The sequence below is a fragment of the Cervus elaphus genome, chromosome 7 (genome assembly GCF_910594005.1).
Source record: "Cervus elaphus chromosome 7, mCerEla1.1, whole genome shotgun sequence".
Lineage (NCBI taxonomy): Eukaryota > Metazoa > Chordata > Mammalia > Artiodactyla > Cervidae > Cervus > Cervus elaphus.
In genome coordinates, this window is record NC_057821.1 from 8,096,908 (window position 1) to 8,120,732 (window position 23,825).

Consider the following 23,825-nt stretch of genomic DNA (forward strand, 5'->3'; position numbering starts at 1 on the left):
ATATATGTTTTTTTATTGTGAACCCCTCTTCCTAACAAAAGGTAAAAAGACGGAGGAAGGGCTTGCGGCAGGAACGTGGCAGCACCCGCAGAGACAGCAGAGGCAGGCCTGCCGCTCTGCACCTGCAGGCGGAGGGGCCCCACGGGCATCTCCCCAGGGGGTCTCCTGGTCCGTTTTCACAGTGACTGGGACCAAGAAACACACTGACCTGCAGCGTGGCCAAAGTCCAGCACCGGAGCAAGGCTCCAAGCCCGGTCCAGAACCAGGCGGAGGAGGGAACAATGGCCTGGCTGTGGCGAGTCTCAAGTCTGCGTGGGCAGCGGCCTCTGCCACCCGTGGGCTGTGGGCGTATGTAGTCATCACCCCCAAAGGGCCAACTGTTCATCACTGAGAAGGGACTTCTAGGCACACGGGATGCCTGGCTTGCCAGAAACAGCTTTTGGCAGGGCTCACTTGAGAAGCACCAAGACTTGATATCACCAGGTCATTCCAGCAGGCTTCAAAACTGGCCTCAGATGTCATTAAACAAGCCCGCAGCCATCGACCACGGACTCTGATCCCTGTCTGACAGCCGGACAGAGGGCAACTAAGCCCAGCACTTAGCACACATCTAGCTCCTGACTGTGGGACGAGGACCCTGCTGGTGGATTGGATCCGCTGTCCCTCTGCTAAGTGTGAAGTGCTGTCCTGGTGCCAGTGAGGGTTTGCATTAAAACTACCTTTTAGTTTCCTGTTCACTCAAGTTTGCAAAGTAATTCTCCAGGATGTGGGGTCTCTGGCCATGTTTGTTCCACACGCAGCGTTATTTGCCCCATAACAGAAAAACCCTCAAGCCCTCATTGGCTGTGTGAATAATAACAGCATTTCCTCAACTTCATCCATCCCTGTTCTATCTTTATGATTTTTGCCATCCTGGTGGAGCACCTGTGTTCTTTGTTATTTACTTCATTCTTTTAAGTTAATTTTTTTTTTAGTAAGATTTATCTGCCTGCAATGCGGAAGACCCGGATTCAATCCCTGAGTCGGGAAGATCCCTTGGAGACAGAAATGGCAAGCCACTCCAGTACTTGTGCCTGGAAAATCCCATGGACCAAGGAGCCTAGTAGGTTACAGTCCATGGGGTCACAAAGACTCGGACACGAGTGAGTGACTTCACTTATTTTTAAAATCACTAACATGAATGAAAGTGAAAGTCACTCAGTCGTGTCCGAGTCTTTGCGACCCCATGGACTATACAGTCCCTGGAATTCTCCAGGCCAGAATACAGGAGTGGGTAGCTATTCCCTTCTCCAGGGGATCTTCCCAACCCAGGGATCGAACCCAGGTCTCCCACATTGCAGGCAGATTCTTTACCAGCTGAGCCACCAGGGAAGAAAGCTATTATCACCAGATATAAAAGCTAAATATAACAATCAATACAATATAGCTATTAAGTTTTACAGGAAGCAACCTAAAGGGAGTAAAAAACAAAAAAAGTTTAATGAAAAGGAAAAAGGTTAACTTCCTTGCTTTGATTCAATATTAAAAACTGCTGTTTCGCAGCGCCACTTAAAGTCGTCTCTAGCAGTGCTGGTGGCGCAGGCCTTACATTCTGGGGGGGGAATAAACTGAACTAAATAGATAATGATACAGTACTGTGATGTAAGTCAAATTACAGCACGGACTATCAAATTCGAATTGCTAACCCTTTGGGCAAGATTCATGATGCATTAAGAAAGTCTGTCCTAGATTTTTGGACAGTGAGACAGTACTACGGTGCCCTTTCTCACATATCCAGAGAGCATTTGCCTCCAACAGCTAAGAATCAGTGAACAGAGAAAACAGATATAAAGTCCAGGCATGAAAGTGTAGTGTGCTCTTCACTGCAGAAAACTGCATCAAACCTTAACTTGAAACCTATAGCACTGTTTCCCTCCCTTGAGCAAGGGAACGTCAGGAAAGGCCTAATTTTGCTCCTGGAGTCAAACCAACTTGTTCAGTCAGCCTTAGCATCTCACCCTTTAGCCAGGAGGTTAAACCACCTTCCACACAGGCAGGTGTGGGGTCAACAGAAGCTGAGTGAATTTGTGCTCAAAGCCACAGGAAGCTGCTGAGGGGACGTTAGGAGAAAGCTGAGGGGTGGGGACAGCTAAGACCCCACCCTCAGTGTGTCTGGCATCCCTTCAGGGTTTCTGAACAATGCATCATCCCCAGACCCACCCCAGACTGCCTGCATCAGAATCCAGTTTAACAAAACCCTGCGGTTAATCCATGGCACACTCAAGCTTGACGAGCACCGATCCAAAGGGCTTCAGGGGTCTGACACCACCCTCTCTCATGCCTCTGTCCACGGTCAGTGATCCTCTCTGGACAGTCGGGAACTGAGGACGCCAGGAAACGTTCTACCCTGACAGTGGTCGGCGCCGGCCACGGCCCTGTGACAGCTCAGGGACCCAGCAGGACCTGATCGCTGGGAGGGCCGCCTCTGCGGGGGCTACAGGAGCCTAGAGCTTTACACGGGCCCCCAGACACAAGCCCCAAACCCTTACAAATGCCTGCATCCGCGAAAAGTGGGGGTCCCCACATGGTCTCTCAGGCTGCAGTCTCTATCACCTTGATTGACCTGCCTAGGAAATTCACACTCATGGGACTTGATCAGCCAGAAAAAGTGAGAGGAGACACTGGCAGATTTGCCTGGTCTGGAAACAGCTCAAGACCCAAGCTCCTGCTGGTGATGTTAAAACCAGGACCCCTCTCTGCTCTGTCATCTGTGCAACTTTTTTACAACCAAAAGCAAGCCTCCTCCACCACTCCCACTGTACACACACACACACGTGCACACACCAGGGCAAGCCTCTGCCAATAGGGGAAGCAGGTGGTTAAGTCCCCCAGCATTTCCACAAGAGCCTGACAAAAAGGGGGCAGATCCACAGGAGGAAAGGTTCTCCCTGGGAAAGGCAACACTGGGGCCTGACGGGGCTTCAGTGGCAGCTCACACCCTCCTATCCACACGCTGGAAGGTATAAACGGGTGCATGAGGACAGGCACATAGCCCTTCTTTCTTCCTCTGAATGTTTCGAAAGACACAGCTGACGTGGGAACCAGTACAACTGGCCCCTGACGACACTGAATTGATACGGAGCACGTCTTCCCACGAGAGTCAGTAACGGGACTGCAACCTTCCAGCTCTATGCTTTTTCCTTAGCTCCCAAATAATTGAAGCCAATACGTCTCCTCTTTCTTGAGGATTTCTGGACCCCTGCTTCTTTTCCTTCTTAATGCCAATTTCAGAAAGGCTATCTGATTTCTTTGCATTGTGTGATTTCAGCGGTCATTTTTCAAAGTCGCTGCAGAGTTCACAGCCATCCAGTCTTTACCACTGAGAGCGCCGCTGAGACGAGAGCGAGCAGTTTCTATCACGTGCACGTCAGACAGAGGGGATGCCAGCTCTCAGATGGGGAGGGGAGACGCCGGACCTCAGACGGGGGGATGCCAGCTCTCAGAAGGAAGGGGAGACGCCGGACCTCAGACGGGGGGATGCCAGCTCTCAGAAGGGAGGGGAGACGCCGGACCTCAGACGGGGGGATGCCAGCTCTCAGAAGGGAGGGGAGACGCCGGACCTCAGACGGGGGGATGCCAGCTCTCAGAAGGGAGGGGAGACGCCGGACCTCAGACGGGGGGATGCCAGCTCTCAGAAGGGAGGGGAGACGCCGGACCTCAGACGGGGGGGACGCCGGACCTCAGACGGGGGTAGACGCCAGACTTCAGACGGGGAGACGCCGGACCTCAGACGGGGGGTGACGCCGGACCTCAGACGTGGGGGGGGGATGCTGGACCTCAGATGGTGGGGGGGGGGGGGAAGACACCGGACCTCAGACGGGGGGGAGACGCCGGCTCTCAGATGGGGGAGACGCCAGACCTCAGACAGGGGGAGACGACAGACCTCAGACAGGGGGGACGCTGGACGGCAGGGGGGGACACCGGACCTCAGGGGGGACGCTGGACCTCAGATGGGGGATGCCGACCTCAGACGGGGGGATGCTGGACCTCAGACAGGGGGGACACCGGACCTCGGACGGGGGGATGCCGGCTGTCAGACAGGGGGGACGCCGGACCTCAGACGGGGGGACGCCGGACCTCAGACGGGGGATGCCGGACCTCAGATGGGGAGATGCCGGGCGTCCCCCCACTGCACAGCGGTGTAAGGGGAGGCTGACCGCGTTCTGCACTGCCGGCCACCCCTGCTGCGGGACAGCCAGTGTCTAGGGCAGCCAGTGACTTGGAGTTGGGGGCTCACGGCTGCCTTAGAAAGATGCGCTGGGTCAACCAGGCCTCACTTAGAAACGGCCATCAGATGCCACCGCGAGGGCAGAAGACCACAACAGACAGAGACTGAAGAGGCGGGCTGCGAGCCAGCAGGTCAGCGTGGAGGGAGGAACAGAGCGCCCACAAACGGAAGCGAGGTCACGAAACCTCGAGAACACTGTCAGGTGTGGGCCCAGGGCAGCGCTTTAAGGACATCAGCTCCACCCCCATGCTCACCACCAAACCCCTTGACCTGAGGAGAGCCGGCTCTCCTGCAACCAAAGAAGACAGCAAACAAGCCCCCCAAACAATTGTTTCACTTTCTGTAGTACTCTCAAGGGAAGAAATAATTCTCATGAGAAACAAAAGTGCACCCTATAACAAGAGCAAATGACTTGACCTAAAGACAGTTTCCAATTACGGGATCTGAGAGGGGGCGGCAATTTAAAAAGTGAGGGGGGGGGTAAATCATTGTTTTCTTCTCCACATTTTCAATCTAGTACTGATTATCACTGCTGCCTTATAACAAGGACCCACAGGAAAATACTACATCCAGGCCTGGGGGCTTCTGCGGAGGACACCAGACTGAAAGAGCCAGACCTGAGGGTCGTTGAGAGGGAACCTACAGATTTCTGTAGAAAAGCAAAACAAAACACAAAGCAGGTGTGCAACAGGTGAGACAGAAACGGACTGTCGTTTTTATAAACCAGAGTACACGTGGGCTTATCCTCAGGACATTAAACCAGAGTTCTCGCAAGAACAGAATTCCACCGCTAAAGACAGGGCTCCTAGGAGCTGCCACTTTAACTCGAGGTAATTAATCAAACATGTTCCAACAAGCCACAGGACCAGTCTACCCCGGGAATGCTCTAAGGCTATAAGACGCAAGGTGAAACCAGGTATCCATTTAAAAGTGAAAGGTTAAACAGGATATAAACACCCTGTCAGGCCGTTTCATTAAAAGGAGGCAACATTACAGTGGAATCTGAAAATCAAAATAAACTCACAAATATGCCATACAAATTCAAGAGGGCAGGCCTACCTAGGGCGTAGTCAGAAATAAATGAGACGGACAGAAATGCCCGAAATGGCAGGCAGGTCTGTTCACTGCAGCCGAAAGGCAGGTTCTCGGGGGAGCAGTGAGGGGCCAGGCCACCGCCAGGAGAGACCAGCCCTTCCCCGGGCACGGATCCCACCACAGCAGCCCCCTGAGGAAGTGACCACGCTCCCAGCCCTCTGTGTCACCTCCCATCAAATGAGGGGAGAACTGCGGATTTCTCAGGCCCCTCTCCACTGCTGTGAATGAGGGTGAGCTGACTGGAAGAAAATCAGCGCCTAAAATTTGTTTTGTGACAAACTTCGATAACGGCAGTAATTTTATCCCAAAACGTATACACAGCTTTCCTCCTGGACATTCATCCAGCCACATTTACTAAAAACTGCAAATTATCAGCATCAGCAGAGACAAACGGGACAGCTCACGTGGAACCATTTTTTCCTCACCATTCCGGGACACGTCGAGCTCCACCAGCTGCATGAAGTTGGCTATTTCTGGAGGGAGTCGCTGAATCTCGTTATCACTCAGTCCCAGCTTTCGTAACTTGACCAGCTGGAAAAATTGCTGAAAGACAAAACAGGTTCATGTCGGTCTCACAGATATTTGCAATGCAAACTTTTTGCCCAATATGAAATGTAAAACAGTGTGTCTTCTAGGGGCTTCCCCGGGGGCTCAGTGGTAAAGAATCTGCCTGCCCGTGCAGGAGACACGGGTTTGATCCCTGATCCAGGAAGATCCCACAAGCCGTGGAGCAACTAAGCCCATGCTCCACACCTACTGAGCCTGTGCTCGCGAGTCCAGGAGCCGCAGCTACTGAAGTCTGCGCTCTGCAATGAGATGCCCACGCACCACAGCCAGAAAACAGCCCCCACTTGCTACAACCAGAGAAAAGCCCGCACAGCAAATAAAGACCCAGCACAGCTAAAAAAATAATAATAAAAAAAAATTTTTTAACGTCTTTTAAAAATTAGCGAGGGCTGTACCAATGTCACTTTCCTGATCTTAATATTGTACCATAGTCATGTGACAATGTAACCACTGGGCTAAACGAGGCGCACAAGGCATTTCTGTGCACAAGCAACAATTATTTCAAAATTAAAAATTTTTCACAATGAATAAGTAACTCAGTGAGAATAGTAATGCCTCCTTTAAACTATCCAATAGGTGGTCACATTTTCTACTTATGCAAACTGGTATGAAATCTGCAGTGTTAAGTAAAGATATTTGAAAATTAGAATAAAATATTTCTTAAACATTTCAAAAGAAATTCCTGTGCATCAGAAAATATATAAATATCCCACAAGTGTGTGTAGGAGAAAAGGAAATATTTTTGGTCAGTCTAAAAAAGAGCCTGCACTGGATCCTTTCCTTAACCATGGCACACAGGGCAAATGCCTTCTGCCCCACACCCTTTAAAAACTGTACTAAAATAGCATTAAAGGAATTTATAGGGAGATGGACACAGATATAAAAATATGAAATAAAGGGATGAAGACAATTCAAGATGAGAGGGGATGAGAAGCAAACTAGACATGTGACAAAATCCTTGAAGCAAAGGAAACAGGTAAATAAATGGCAGCAAATAAAAGGAGTCAAAACAAAGCTGAACTTTAAGCTGTGGAGTGAGTAGCCTATGGAGATTAGGTACAGATATCTCTGAAGGCAGAGGCTTCCCTGACAGCTCAGTTGGTAAAGAATCCGCCTGCAATGTGGGAGACCTCAGTTCAATCCCTGTGTTGGGAAGATCCCCTGGAGATGGGAAGAGCTACCCACTCCAGCATTCTGACCTGGAGAATTCCATGGACTGTACAGTCCATGTGGCTGCAAAGAGTCGGACACGACTGAGCGACTTTCACTTTCATTTTCACCTCTGAAGGAAGGAGCATGGGTTGAAAATGGATATAACGACAATTAAGTGGCCAGAGTCCCTCCTCTGGCTTGCACAAGGGGACTGGAAATTTCCTCCAGAAGAGCTGACTGTAAGACCAGCTAAAATCAGGGATGAGGCACGCAACTGGAAATAGAGAAGGGGGTAAGAGCCTGCTCCATGAGATCTATCCCCTTCTCCCTTCAGCCAGGCTTCTAGGCAAGAAAACAGATTATATAGACACAGATTATACAAGAGGGAAGCCCCAGGTCATAAGCCCCATTCAGGCACTCAAAGCTTCAGTTCTCTTCTTTTGTTAATTCAGGTGCCTGAATCTCATTTAAACAAAGTCAAGGTTCTTCGGACATAGATAAACAAGAGGAAGTGAAGCAGCCATAAAAGAGGAAGAAATAAACTGTAAGAAATTAAAAACTAGTGCAGCATCAAGGTAAGAATCCAAATAAAGAGATGAAAAGTAAAGCTAAAAATCTCCCAGAAGGGAGAATAGAAAGACAAAGAGATGGAGAGACAGAATAGGAATAAAAGAAAAAGGAAAATTAGAGGATAAGGTTGCAAAGTACTACATCCAATGAACAGATATTCCAAAGACAGAAACATACAGACTGCAGAACATAAGTTTCCAGGTTAAAAAGGCCCACCATGTGACCAACTACATGAATGAAACAAAACATATAGGAATACCAAAGAATATTATAAAAGTTCATAACTCCAGAAATAAGATGATTCTAAAAGTTTCCAGAGGCCGAAGGGTGGAGAGAAAGGGAAGAGGATTGGAACTCAGAAATGGCACTGGACTCAACAGCAACCTTGAAAGTAAGAAGGCAACAGAGCAATGCCTTCAAAATTCCAAGAAAACATTTCCAACCCAAACCCACATACCCAGCCAAACTATCAATCAGGTATGATGAAAGAATAAAAGACATTCTCAGACATACATAGTCTCAAAAAATGTATCTTCCTTGCACGTTTCTCAAGAATCCATCAAAATGTGGAAGGGAATCTAAAAGGAGGAAGATCTGAGATTCAGAAACCAGAGAATCAACAAAACAGGAGACAACAAAGGCTAAAACCGTGAAGGCATTCCAAGATGGCAGTGAAGCAGCAGGTCCCGAGAGCAGCCAGTTTACACTGAAGATAATATGAGGGCCCTAAGAGGAGAGCTGGGAAAAAAATAAAAACACATGTGAGAGATTATCTGACATGTCTGGAGGTATCAGGAAATTTATTTGGTGACAAATTAGAAAATGAAATAGAGAAAACAAAGCAAGCAAAAAAAGGAAGGTGTTATTAATTCCAGGAAAAAAAATACAGAGTAAAAAATATATAGTCAAAATACAAGATTTGATTATGAACAATATTTATGCAGTCATAATATTTATATACTGTTAAAAGCAAATTTTATATTATGTCAATATTGAGAGGATAGGAAAGAAACTGTAAGCGCTAAAGACTCATCTTCCACAGAAGGAAATCAATAAATAACTAAACAGTACTGGGTAAAACGCAAACGTAAAAGCAAGCCATTTAGCAATGTGGAAGCAAATGTTAACAGAAATCCCAGAGCTGGGGGGTTCTCAAAAGCAAGACACAGGAGTGCGGGAGGGGAGGACAGAAGATATATAGGATTTTTAAAAAATTATTTACATATATTACCTTGCTAAAAATAGATATTGAATTTACAAAAGAAAACATCTCTACTAAGACAACAGGGTACTCCAAATGATAGTTATGAAGGCTGCCTAACCCTAGCCCTAATGTAATAAGCTTCATTGGGTTTTTCCTTTGGTAAAAGGGATTGTAACTTACATAATCAGAAAGGCGGCATCACCTTTTGGAAACCAATTGGGCAATACAAAACATAAAAAGTTTTCAAGTCCACTGACATCATAACAATACTTTTGGGCATCTGTTCTTGTAACATAATTGAAAATAAGAAAAAGCAGCTACAATATGTCTCTGCATTCCTATCACTAGAAATGAAAAGCATATCAAATAAAGAAAATGATTAGCATGTTATTAAGAACACAGTAGTAAGCAACCAACAATTACTGTAAAGACCAGAGAAGTTGAAAAAGATTGATGATGCAAATATAATTTTAAAAGAAGACAAAATGGCAGGTATGCTATGGAAAAGCACATGTACCTGTTGAGAAGAGAACATAGGGGGGAAAGTTATGCTAAGAGACAAGGAAATGCATGAACAATTTTATTTTTTAACAAAACAGATATTTTAAAACGAACTATGACTCTCCTCAAACGAATGCTACCAATTAGCTATATATGATAATGAGCATGTTCAACAAAAGGACTAATCCTTTGGAGTTCTTCAGTCATAGGGCTGAAATTTAATTTCTTAAGGAAAGATTCTGAAATTTCTTTATGTGGGTTATACTAAAGCATTAGCTGACACAAAAGCCATTCAGAAGAGTCACATTTGAATAACAGAGCTTATGCCAGTTGTTCAAAAGAGTCTGACAGTTTCATAATGCATCGATGTGTTTACTCAGGCATGAAAAGCTCACTTTGTTTTCCAGGAACGCTATGGCACAAAAGCCATCACCAAATCCATACATTCAAGGACCGTTCTGAAAAAATACAAGAAACCAAGTCAACCAGGGACTTAGATTGTCAGTGGCTAATAAGCTAGTTTTATGCCTGTGGAAATGACAAGCTTCGAATCCCAATGTTCAACAGAAATCCTAATTTAACCCTAACTTTAAATCCTAATTTCAAGCAAGCAAATTTAAGTTGTTCTGCATGTTAAAAACATCCTCAAAAAGAATCTGTCACAAATACTACTTTATTCAACTGGGGACACACAGACCAGATGGAGAAACAGCCCTATCCAACAGCATCCCACAGTGAAAACAGCGATTCCTCAGTCCTTCCCTCATTATCCTGATGGGACCCTAATTTGGCTTCCAAATGCTTTAAATCAACTGCATTCTGAAAGAGAGACACAATACCACTAGGACTGCTTGAATCTTCAAGTGTTGGACTTGCAGCCAGTCACGGAGGAAAACTCCAGAAGTATATAAACCGTTCTGCCTTCTCTGGGATGAGCCAGGGCCCACAGGAACAATTCCCACGGCAGTCTTGGCAGGGCGCCTCGGCAGGGCGATCGCGTGATGGGGCACACAGACACCGTTCTTCCACCGCACCGTGATTACAGCGCCCTGGCCCACACCGAGCACATTCTGTACAGTGACACGCAAAGAAACCCAAATTGCCTTGGCCTGCGATGCCACACCACAGTCATCTTATAGCCTCCATTGTTTTTAGTAGATACAGAGTCTTCAATTTGGCTGAACAGAATGTTTCTTTTTCCCATTCTCCATTTCTAACAAGATCCTTTTTCCTCCTCTTGATAAAGTGTTAGTTCCTCTCCCTTCTTCTTAGGAAATCTGAGTTTTAAAAGAGCTGCATCCTTTGCTATCACCATATGGCCAAGGATCAACAGTCTCCCCAAACTTCCCCATAAAGTGGGGAAAAGATGAACCATTGTTGCAGACTCACCTGGAGGAAGACAGTATAAAGAACGAGATTAAACTCCTGAAAAGCTGTCTGTCTCTGGGCTGTCAGGACACGAGATTAACTCACAGACTTCCTTCTGGGCATCTTCTAGCCCTTCAGCTGTGCTTCCCTGGCGGCTCAGTTGGTAAACAATCTGCCTGCAATGTGGGACACCTGGGTTCGATCCCTGGATCAGGAAGATCCCCTGGAGAAGGAAATGGCAACCCACTCCAGTATTCTTGCCTGGAGAATCCCATGGACAGAGGAGCCTGTCGGTCTACAATCCATGGGGTCGCGAAGAGTTGAACACGACTGACTGACTACTTTCATTTTTCAACACTTCAACTAAACACTGACCCCTTTCCACCCTACCAAAGTCTCATCACATCCCTATCCCCAAAGACCTGAACTGCCTTTGTGGTCCACCAGCTTGCCAAAGATATTGTAAACCAATGGTTCTAATCTCCAGGTGAAAATAATCATGTTACAGTATCTATCATTTTTATCATCTGGCAATGTTCTTCACTATGAGACTTATAAAAAGTGACCATGACTTTATTACCCAGAAATTCTTCTAGGTACGTACTTTGCATACTTGTTAAAAAAAAAACCTCCACATACATTATTCTAGTATATTTTATATATTTGAATGTGCTTGACAGAATTATTCATAATTGCCCAAAACTGTAAATAACCCAAATACCCATCAATAGTACATCTGACAGAAATATATTCTTACAATGAAATTTTTCACAGCAATGAAAATGAAAGCTTACTCTTAAGAGTACAGAGAAATCTAGAAATAATATTCAGCAAATAAAATCAGACACAAAAGAAGGCACAGTATGTTACTCCATTTATATACTGTAGAAAATTCACCAAAACTAAACTTCTTTGTTTAGAGATGCATACAGAGGTGGTAAAAACTATTTTTAAAAAAGGCAAAGAGGTGATGAGTATTAAATCAAGCTAGTGGCTACTTCTAGATGTGAGGGAAGTGTTATCAGGAAGGGCATGAAATGGACTTCAGGAGTCCTGGCAATTCTAAACCTTCTAACCTGAGTGCTAGTCACAAGTTTTCATTTTATAATTTGTTGTGAGCTGTATATTTATGCTTTTGTGCACTATTAATATATGTGTTTTATTTCACAATAAGAGAAGTTTTAAAAGTTTTAAACTACTGCTGCTGCTGCTAAGTCGCTTCAGTCGTGTCTGACTCTGTGCAACCCCATAGACGGCAGTCCACCAGGCTCCCCTGTCCCTGGGATTCTCCAGGCAAGAACACTGGAGTGGGTTGCCATTTCCTTCTCCAATGCATGAAAGTGAAAAGTGAAAGTGAAGTTGCTCAGTCGTGTCCAACTCTTCACGACCCATGGACTGCAGCCTACCAGGCTCCTTCATCCATGGGATTTTCCAAGCAAGAGTACTGGAGTGGGGTGCCATTGCCTTCTCCTTTAAACTACTGATTAATCAGAAAGGGAAAATGCCAGACAATTAGGACCAATGACATCAAATTCTTCACCTTGACAGAGGTAATGATAATGAAAAGCAATGACATTATGTCTGGAGGAGGAGAAATACAAAGGCCAACAGTAACCAAAACAATAACATTAGAATGATCATGCTGCAGCCATTAACCGTCACCCTTTACTGTGGGATTCTCTGTGCTCAGCAGTGAGCTAAGGACTCCACTTGGATCATACTCTGTGGTCATCTCAACATTGCTACAGAGCTAACATCTATATAGAACAGTCAGTCACTGCTGCACAACAAACCATCTCAAACTCAGTGACTCAAAAGCAACATGATTTTTTAAAATTTCTCACATTTCTGTGGGCCTGCTGTTTTCACTTGAGCTCACTCATGCAATTTCACTCAGCGCGGGTCAGAGGGGCAGGAAGACCACCACCCTGGCCTCACGCTTATGGTTTGGTACTTGTGCCAACACCCAGCTGGAGCTCCTCCGTTCTCCACAGGCCTCTTTCCTTTGCCATTTGATCCAGTGGCTTCATACAAGAAGCTCTCGGATCAGCATTCAAAAGGGGCAAAGAGTCCAGGAGGACGCTCAGAGTCGAAACCTTGAAATCTGCACCATGTCACTTCTGCCATAGTGAGGGGAATGGGGAAATAAGTCTCCACTGGTAGATGGAAAGAGCAACAAAACTCATACTGAGAAGAGGCTTGGAACGGGTGGAATCTGGTAGATTAAATGGTCTACTGTAAAATGAGGTGGGGGCCTCAGGGGTACCACAGAAGAACACGTATAAAAGCCAGACAGACTATCCTATAAAACTCTATGATTCACCACAGAGTAAAGATTTTTCCAAAGGAAACCTAAACAGAAAATGTAATAATATACTGGATAAACTTTGGTTAAGACATGACTTTTAATACATAAGAAAGTCAAAGGGAAAAGACCCAAGAAATATTCACAGAAGAGTGAAAAGATCCATCGCTAAAGCAGAGAATTCACAGGATCATATCTCACATCCAGAATTTGAATTTGAAAGGGTTTCAGCAAACTCTCAAAAATAGGAACTACTGATGAAACGAGTGTTAATAAAATACTTTTTCTACTATGTTTTGGTAAAGAGGCATGGAATGGGAATGTCCCCAGGGGAATCTCTTGACTTCCCTGGTCCTCTGTTTCTTTGTGTAAAAAATAAGCATTAAATGATTGAAGGGCTCTTTTTAGTTCTAAAAATATTAGAACTGCATTTCAAAATACCTTCAATGTACCATAAAAAAACATGACAATCCTATTAGCACACAATATAACAAGCGTGCAGTTAAAAATGCATAAAATTACAGAAAGTAGATTAGCGGTTGCCTGGGAAACGGGAAATGACTGCTAATGGGTATGGGGTTCTTTTGGGGACAATGAAAACATTCTAAAATTAATTGTGGTAATGGCTGCCCAACCCTGCGAATATACTAAAACCACTGAATCATGAACTTTAAGTGGGGGAATTGTATGGCCTGTGAATTACACCTCAATAAAGACATCAAGTTCCGCACAGAATTGACAGATGTTGATAAAGAAGGAGTCCCCCTTGACAAGGAAAAACTAAGCTAGGTACCCAACTAGTCCATCCTAAAGGAAATCAGTCCTGGGTGTTCACTGGAAGGACTGATGCTGAAGCTGAAATTCCAATACTTTGGTCACCTGATGCGAAGAACTGACTCACTAGAAAAGACCCTGATGCTGGGAAAGTTTGAAGGTGGGAGAAGGGGGCGACAGAGGATGAGATGGCTTGATGGCATCACCGACTCAATGGACATGAGTTTGGGTAAACTCTGGGAGCTGGTGATGGACAGGGAGGCCTGGTGTGCTGCAGTCCATGGGGTCACAAAGAGTCAGACACGACTGAGCGACTGAACTGAACTGAACTGAAGCTAGGTACACACACTTTTTTATTTAATTGAAGTGTAGTTGATTTACAATGTGTCAATTTCACGTGTATGGCAAAATGACTCAGTTACACACACACACTCATGTTCTTTTTCGGATTAGTTTCCATTATAGTTATTTATTACAAGATTCTGAATATAGTTCCCAGTGATAAACAGTAGGTCTTTGTTGTTTATCTAGTTTATCTAGTTTGTATCTGCTAATCCCAAACTGCTAACTGATCCCTCCCACCGCCCTACTTTCCCTGTTGGTAACTGTAAGTCTGTGTTCTTTGTGAGTCTGCTTTTGGTATAAAAGTTAGATTCAACTGTCTCGTTCTCTTAGATTTCATATATAAGAGATGCCATATATCTGTCTTTCTCTGTATGACTTCACTTCTATAATCTCTATAGAATCTTCACTTCTATAATCAATCCATGTTGTTATAGAGTGGCATTATTTCTGTTTTTATGGCTGAGTAGTATGCCACTGTACTCTTGCCTGGGAAATCCCATGATGGAGAGTATGGTAGGCTACAGTCCATGGAGTCGCAGAGTCAGACACGACTGGGCGACTTCACTTCACTATGCCACTGTGTTCATGTACCATGCCTCCTTTATCCAGTCGTCTGTAGACAGGCGTTTAGGTTGCTCCATGTCTTGACTATCATAAGAAGTGTTGCTGTGAACATGGGGATGCATGTATCTTTTCAAATTAGAGTTTTCCTAGACATTTTTATTTCACTGGGCTTCCCACGTGGCTCAGTGGTAAAGAATTTGCCTGCCAATGCAGGAACCACAGCAGATGCAGGCTCAATCCCTGGATCAGGAAGATCCCATGGAGAAGGAAAAGGTAACCCACTCCATTATTCCTGCCAAGATAATCCCATGGACAGAGGAGCCTGGAGGCCTACAGTCCATGGAGTCGCAGAGCGGGACACAGCTGAGCGACTGAGCACTTTGTTTAATCCCATTGCTACATGTGCCAGTGAGGGAAAGGTTTTCATCTCTAGTTCACTAATGAGGAAACAGATTTCGGCAACATTGTACAGCTCCCAGATGCCACTACCAGTTAATAACATTCTTTCAGGAAAATTCCAAGACACACCCACGTTGGAGGATCACAGGATAATAAATTCTCAGGTAACTGGCAAACAAAAAACATCTGTGAAACTATATTCTAATGAGCAAAGTGAAACAAAGTCCCAGGTAGCGGGAACCAGGGCGAGGTCACACGCCAATGCTGCCGGTGATGTAGGAAAAGGAAACAACAGGCCGAGGAGCCCGCGTGGCAGGCCAGGCACTCAGACCAGGTGTGAAGGGGAAGAAGTCCAGATAGACAAGAAAGAGATTATCCTCTGGAGGCACCTGGGCCTGGAATGGTAACTCCAGATAAAGCCTAAGACCAGCGGAAAGGCTGAAAGACAGGAGACCAGTACACGGAACTGGGACCAGTTCAATTCAGTTCAGTCGCTCAGTCCTCTCTGACTCTTTGTGACCCCATGGACTGCAGCACGCCAGGCTTCCCTGTCCATCACCAACTCCTGGAGCTTGCTCAAACTCATGTCTATCAAGCCAGTGAAGCCATCCAACCATCTCGTCCTCTGTCATCCCCTTCTCCTCCTGCCTTCATACAAGTCTACAATACATCAGAGCAAAAGGGACATATCCATAAAATTTAAAAAAAAAGCTCAGTCTACTTTTGGTGGCAAAGGGGGGAACATTATCAGCAGCAGGGCAGCCCTGGCAGGTTTCAAACAAGACTTCCCACACTGTCTGCTCAACCGGCAATTCAAATTCTCTGACCGATTTTCAGACAGACATACAATGACATTCAAAAGGGAGTCAAGAATTTAGAACGCTGATTCACAAAATTGGAAGCTGATGTCCACGTCCCACTGTGTGGACCAGTGTACAGATTATAAACATGAAATGAGATAAAAGGTTCAGGCCCTCCAATAACACTAGCCGCCTTCCCTATAATGGGAAGCAGTGAGAAATCTATTTCCCTGCTCACTGATTCATCCATAAGACAAATAAGTGGAACAGACCACAGGGAAAAAGTCTTCTGTTCTGAAACACAATGTTTTAATCAGTTCCTGACCGAGCGGCACAGGTCCACGTTCTTCGGGCAACAAAGGAAAGAGTGCGTGTTCTCCTCCTTGAGTGGCCCCAGGAAGTCACAGGCAAATCAAAGTTCAGAAAAGCAACGAAGCTTCCCACTAAGAGCTGGCATGTATACCTGAGCGCTTTGAACAAAGGTGTTTGCTCTGCTTGGAATATTTCTCTTTGCAATTTTTCTGTCTCTGGTCTCTACTAACCGTTTTACCCTCTCTTATTTGCTAACAAATTTTCACATATTCACGGGGTTTTCATTACATTATCAAGCTGGCATCATGAATGAACAGTAAAGAGGATATGAATGCCTCAAGGGTGCACCCTCGGTGATTAAAATAGCTCAGGTGTGAATCATTGTAAGAATCATAACACTGGGAATGCTTCATTTATGGGGCTATGATCAGAAGTCTGTGGGTGAGGATGGGAGAGGTATCGGCAATGGTTTGGAGGAGAGAAACATTCAGTGAGAGTGACGCTCTCCTGTGCCGAGAACCTGGATGCGGGGAATGCCATGGGCACTGGCGGGCAGGCGGGTGGCACAGAGAGAAGGGAAAGATTTGGACTGAGCAGGAGAGGCCCAGCATGGGAGGATCAGAGAGAGCCCAGTAAGAAGGAGACGCCAACCTGAAACCTAACGAAGGGGAGGGATTAAATACGGCTGGTAAAGTCAAGCAATGAGCTACTGCATGACCATTAAAAATGCTTCTGGAGAATATTTAATAATATGATAAATCCGTGTGTTCTAGGATTATGAAAAAAAATGCAAAAGTATATAGACTGTATAATGCCTATTATGCTAAAAAAAAAAAAAAAATAATGCTGGGACTTACTAGGTGGCACAGTGGGATAAGAATCTGCCTGCCAATGCAGGGGACATGGGTTCGATCCCTGGTCTGGGAAGACTCCACGCACCAAGGAGCAGCTAAGCCTGTGGACCACAGCGACTGAGCCCGCGCTCTAGGGCCGGCCAGCCGCAACTCCTGAGCTGGAGTGCTGCAACCACTGAAGCTGGCGCGCCTGGCGCGTGCTCCACGGCAAGAGAAGTCACCGCAGGGAAAAGTTCCACAATGAAGAGTGGCCTCTGCTCGCCGCAGCTAGAAAGAGTGCATCGTGGCCAAAAATAAATGATCGATTTTTAGGGGAATTTTGGGGGAAAATTTTAGGGGAAAAAACTACTTTAAAAAGTTAAATCTGAGAAAAACTAATTTTAATTCAGTGAATAAGGATCACTCGGCTCTGGGGTACCGATGTTTTGTACCATAAAAATACAAAGCCTATTTATCTGAAGGAAGAGTTGGTTTTCCTTTAAACTTGAACTGACGTCAAGCAAAACTTGAAAGGAAGGAGCTAAGACCAGCTTACGCACCAAAAAACAGTTTTTCCAACAATAAGTCAAACATAATCAATTCAGATGATTAAAGTGGTCTTGTATTTTGACACAGGATTTTGAATAAGGTTGAATTCTTCACACATAGTACTCAGGAAGGCATTACATGACTCAAGTAGAATAAAATCCTGTTTGGGGGAGGTTTTGTCTTGGATTCCATACAACTCTTCCAAGCTAACAACAGGAGCAGGCGCTACACAGAACCCACGCACAGGGTTCTGAAGTGGAGGAAAAGACGTCAACAGATGCAGTCCTTACTCTCAGGAGACGCCCAGAAGTTGACACAAACAGTAGTTAAAACACAAGGGGGAAAGTGGAATCATCACAAGTGAGGCTCAAAATACTGTGAAAGGATAATAAATGTCTTGTCTTTAGCTACACCTGATACACTCCTTTAGGTTAAAAAAAATCAGACTATTTTATGGTCAATCACACCACACCAGTAAGATCACTTTCCTGTGAGACACCTCTTAAGAATAGGTTATTCAGAAAAACTATTAGGAAGACTTGCTAAATTTTCTCAAGAAATATACCAACATTTGGATCGATGCTCTGCGCTTTTCCAGGCTCAACTAAGAAAAGATACAGGCAACACTAATGAACGCCCATCCTGGATGAACAGAATTCTGCCGACTGCCGACTCGCTGATCTACTGAGAGCACCCCAGCCAAGGGCTGATCTTTCTGGATAGTGAGCAAGAACTGGAGGAATCCAATCACCAATGAATTAATAGCATGTTATTAAAAAGTACTCTGAGTTACCAGATCACAGTCACTCAAAACTCTGGGGAAGAGTCTCTTTCGCTAACCACAAAGCTCATCAATACCTCTGTGGCTTGATATCTTTAGAATAATGACAGGCTAATTTGTGAGTCTTTTTCTATATAATCTGAACGAATTAGACTGTATTGTGTCATTTCCCCTGAATATTCGGCAGTGGTCCCAGTCAAATCACACCACCAACTCCACAGTGTCCCAAACCAGCCTGAGTCCCAAGGCGGAGGAAGTGTCCATTAGAGAAATCTCATGAAGACTCCCAGCCCTTCCATGTGGGAACTTTTATTTGGAGATACCTCACTGTGAAAACAGTCATCGTGTGACTTTTCATTACAACATACGCAAAATATCTTATAATTGTTCACAAGAACATCAGTATAAAACCACGTCTTGGATTTGAAGCCTGAAGACGTGTGAAGGTCGCAGCACATCCGGGCTACTGGGCCCCAGCTGCTGAGTGCCCTTCACGCCATGCTGACCTTCAACTGAGGAAGGGGGCCCTTGGTTCGGTCTCCGGTTGGCAGGAGAGCCTGAGTTTGATCCGATGCTGACAGGGGGTGAAAGGGGCTGGGACAAGACTCTCTGTCAAGGACAGAGAAGCTGTTGGGATGCCCAAAGGAGGAGATGCACTGAAAAAGTGCATAGAACATTTGATTACACGGGACGAATTTTTAAATGTCCGTCAATGTGATCGGAAATAAATCAAAACAGAAGAATGGTCCCTAACCTTCTAAGGTGACATTTAACGGCAGTTTCGGTGCACACTAATTATAAGTAAAGAGGTAAGAAAAGGACTTTGTCTCTTATCCTCAAAAACACTGAAGATGATCACACTGTTGTCAGCCACTATCGAGAGATTTCTGGGGCGGTGGGGGGAACCAGTGAATTTGATGGATAGATGCCCAGAATCCATGTTTTATTAGCTGCTGCAGGGCTCAGCCCCTGCAAACATTTTCTAATATATTCTAAGTACATAGGAGCTATTACCATGTACTTTGGCATGTCTGTAATCACAATTTAAGACTAAAATTTCATAATTCAGGAACTTCAGTACGAGCGTCTTGCTCCACCTAGATAGGCTTGTTCGAAAGTGTGTCGAGCCCCTGTGAGAGCAGTCTGGAGATCCTCTGTCGTGTTCAAACTTCTCACACACATTAAATGCACTCTGCTTCCTACTGGCTGCCCCAACAGCTAAATGAAAAGCAAGATGGAAAAAACTGAGAGCAGATTCCCTAGCAACTCCCAAACAGTTACGCAAAAACACAACAGAGTTCCTGCCCGTCCCCACGTTTTAGCGCCACGAACTGAACAGATACTAAGTTCCAGTGTTAATCCAGATGAAGAACCACAAACACAAGGCCTAATTTTGAAAACTTTCTGAATCGCCCTACTGAGTAAGGAACAAGAGAAACCACTAGTGTCCCCCAGAAAACACTCAACCCCACGGTCTCCATCTAAGTAAACGCTCTGTGTGGGGAGACGGCGGGTAGAGCGCTCTCCCAGCCACTTCTTCAGGCCATGCTTTTCAACAGGCTTTAGATTTTATTTCTACTGCTTGCCAGCAACCTTGGTCAGAGGCCACAGGACGTGCCTGGCACTGGCCCAACATCGGGACATACAGCGGAGCTGGGGGGACCCAGGTCCCCCCCACCAGCCACTCCACTCACTCAGCCCAACAGTTAAGGACTCAGTTCTTCTGTTGCCGCCAAGCTCTGCAGACGGGTCCCGGCAACCTGCTCGCACTGCCAGCCAGTCACCTCTGCAGGATAAGAGCTTACTCAATGCATCACCTCATGAGTTGGCAGAGTCGGAAACCTTCCTTTGCGGCCAAAAAGAACATTCGAGAAAAAGGGAGCTCCTGAATGCATCCCAGAGTGAAGCAGGAGAGGCAACTGCCTTCCATCAGGTCCTGGACCCCAGGAAACGAGCAAGAGCTCCCAGGTGGCCTGCTATAATGGTGAGGACCACCCTCGTAAGCTCCCGGGGCAATTTTCTGTGGTAGCTTCAGGGTTCCAGGAGGTTCTGTGCTATCACTTCCCCAGGCTCCAACTCCCAGCCCAGAGGCCAGCTTTTTTTACCCAGGTGTGTCTAATAAAAGGACACCAGGTCATCCCTTCACCCCTGCCGTGGGGTCCCATCAGCGCCATCCATCCATTCTATCTGCACCAATGGAATCTGAGCTGGACCCAGCATCACCTTCTCTCTGGAAAGCACCTTCCGCAGCACTGCTGACTACTCACAGATCATCTCTTTTAAGGACAATCCTGTCATATGCATAGGTCCAAGCCATTTAAAATTAAAATGCTACATGATCAGAGTGGATTTTGAAGACTTAACTTTTCACAAAAGTAACTCTAAACTAAATAAGAAATGTCTCTAAGGTGCCAGGTAGCAGTCTGGGGGCTCTATAAACATTGCTTCACTGGATCTTGAAAACCACCCTAAGCCCAGCAGCTACCAGGAGTTCACAAATAATGAAAGTGCAGCACAGGGCGGCTACACACCTGGGCCCCTTTACACAGGTGTGTCAGCAGCAGGATCCAAACGCAGGTCCAAAGTCCCCACCTGTCTACTATAATAAACCCAGGGTCAAGAAGCACTGTGGAGTCCCAAGTCTGTAGAGCTGGCTCCCCACGTTACTGGCTGGCTGTGTGACCTCAGGCAAGCTGCTTAGCCTCTCTGTACCCCGGCATCTCCATCTGTAAAAGGGGGTCATAACAGAGCTGCAGTGACAATCGTGTGAGTAAGTCCAGGCCAAGTATGCAGAACAGGGCTGGCCTCAGAGAAGGGTTTGACAAGCATTAATGTGATAATGTAGTTATCACTGTTACCCCTCCATAGAACACCCCCTCCTGAACAGGGTGAAGCCTAGAGGCGGGTCGCTTCCTCCACACAGCGACAGGGACGGGGTGTCGTCCGAGCGGGGTCACCACCCAGAGGTCGAGGGGCTCTGACATCAGAAGGCTTTGCAGTGTGATAAACTCAGATGGACTACATACTGCTGCAGTACTTTATAAACCGAAGCTAGTTTTGTGCAATGTCCCCCGTGAAGGAGTCAGATGTTTTAAAGAGGAAAGAAGGCATGATCTTTGTAAATCTACCACTCAAAAGTCAATAACTAAACTTTGTTTTGTGACCTTCTGGTCTTTTTTAAAAAAACCATAGTAAGATATAAACATAAATGCGTCCATTCAGCTATGTTTAAGTACACAGTTACGTGGTGTTGGGTGTACTCACAGCGCGGTGCAACCGCCACTTCTGTGTCCAGAGCTTTCTCATCATCCCAACCAGACCCTGCACCCAGAAGACAGTAACTCCCCAACCCTCCCTTTCTCCAGCCCTTGGAAACCACTGATCTGCTTTCCGTGTCTATGGATTTGCCTTTTCTGGATATTTCATATAAAAGGAATCATACACTAAAAAAAAAACCCACCCTACATACCCAAGCTACTAAAGCTTCTCAAATGTAAGATATATAGATCCAACTAGAGCATTTACTGCCCTTGGACTATACTGTTAGGAGGCAGCTAGGTGCTTAATGAGAACCACACCCAAACATTTCAAGACCTCTGTTATTTTCAAAAGCAGAGAAAGACCACAAACAAAAAGACATTATTACACATAAATCAATAGACTGCAGACACCAAATGCTTACACGACCTGGAAAGGGGACCTTAGATGTTGGTTAACAAGTCCAGTCACCCCCAGTCTACCTAGTACTAGAGCTACTATCCAAATAAGTCAAGTAAATTCAAAAGCAGTCATTTCCAACTCATCAAATCATCCAAAACACAATAAAGCAAAAGACTGAATGAAAACCAACATGAAAGGGCTGCAAGTATTTAGGGGAAGCCTGGGGACCTGGGGAGGGCAGAGTCAGATGAGACTTCCAGATGGGCACGAGGGTGGGCGGGGAGGCTGGAGGCCCGCCCGGAGGAGGCGGAGCCCAGGCGGGTGGGCGGGGAGGCTGGAGGCCCGCCCGGAGGAGGCGGAGCCCAGGCGGGTGGGCGGGGAGGCAGGAGGCCCGCCCGGAGGAGGCGGAGCCCAGGCGGGTGGGCGGGGAGGCAGGAGGCCCGCCCGGAGGAGGCGGAGCCCAGGCGGGTGGGCGGGGAGGCAGGAGGCCCGCCCTGAGGAGGCGGAGCCCAGGCGGGTGGGCGGGGAGGCAGGAGGCCCGCCCGGAGGAGGCGGAGCCCAGGCGGGTGGGCGGGGAGGCAGGAGGCCCGCCCGGAGGAGGCGGAGCCCAGGCGGGTGGGCGGGGAGGCAGGAGGCCCGCCCGGAGGAGGCGGAGCCCAGGCGGGTGGGCGGGGAGGCAGGAGGCCCGCCCGGAGGAGGCGGAGCCCAGGCGGGTGGGCGGGGAGGCAGGAGGCCCGCCCGGAGGAGGCGGAGCCCAGGCGGGTGGGCGGGGAGGCAGGAGGCCCGCCTGGAGGAGGGCGGAGCCCACGCAGGCGGAGCCCCTCTGGGAAGCGGCCCCTCGAGGCCTAGCCCTGTAATGACCAGTAGCGCAGGCCTTGGTGCTCCAGACGCCAAAGGGATTCAATCAGGCTCCCTGGCAGGGCCCACCGCCTGGCAGTCTAAGGATGAGAAAGAAAGGCAAGCGATGTCTCTCTCCCCTGGCCTTGAACCAAGACCACCCACCTCTCAAACAAGCCGCGGTTCCATACACGCACACAGCACCCCTCATCTCATCACAGCTTGCCTGACCCCCGGGGAGCCTGGATGGGTCTTCCCGAAGCCCCCAGCAGCCGATCACTGCTCATAGAACGAGACGCAAGCCCCAGAGCTACATAGTCTGGCTCTCATAACCTGGGCGCCTTCTACTGACAGCATCAGCGTTTTCTGTAGGCTCTGGCAGTTTGTGAAGTGCTTCCTCCTACTCCCTGCCATCCACAGAACTGCCCAGGGAGCAGTCAGTCATTCGAACTGAACTCGAGGAGGGCTACATGGTACATAAGGCATCCAAACCACCCCTCACACCCAGGCTCCCTGGCTGCAAGTCTGACATCCGGTTACCCTCTGCCCACAACTGACCAGTGGCCTTTCTGACCTCAGTCCCCACATCCGCAGCCCCAGGGAACCATCTGCTATGTACAGGTCCCCCCTCACTGTCTCCAACACCTTTCTCCAGCTAGGAACATGCCACTCATCCCAAAAGCCACAACCTCTCAGAAGTCTTTATGCCTAATCAATACACTGTGATTTATCTGAATGGAAAGGAATACAAAAAACAACATGCATTTATGCATGTACACGTAACTGAGGGCTTCCCTGGTGGCTCAGACGGTAAAGAATCTGCCTGCAATGCAGGAGACCCAGGTTCCATCCCTGGGTCAGGAAGATCCTCTGGAGAAGGAAATGACTACCCACTCTAGTATTCTTGCCTGGAGAATCCCATGGATAGAGGAGCCTTGTGGA

At 46.9% G+C, this 23,825-nt stretch overlaps 1 protein-coding gene across 1 annotated transcript in view; it reads right to left on the bottom strand.

Moving 5' to 3' along the window:
* The window catches only part of LRRC1 (leucine rich repeat containing 1), a 129,237-nt gene that overhangs the window by 76,010 nt on the left and 29,402 nt on the right, over positions 1-23,825 (bottom strand). Inside the window, exon 2 of the mRNA XM_043907080.1 lies at positions 5,788-5,905. Within this exon, the coding sequence (XP_043763015.1) occupies positions 5,788-5,905 (118 nt within the window). The remainder of the gene's footprint in view (positions 1-5,787; positions 5,906-23,825) is intronic.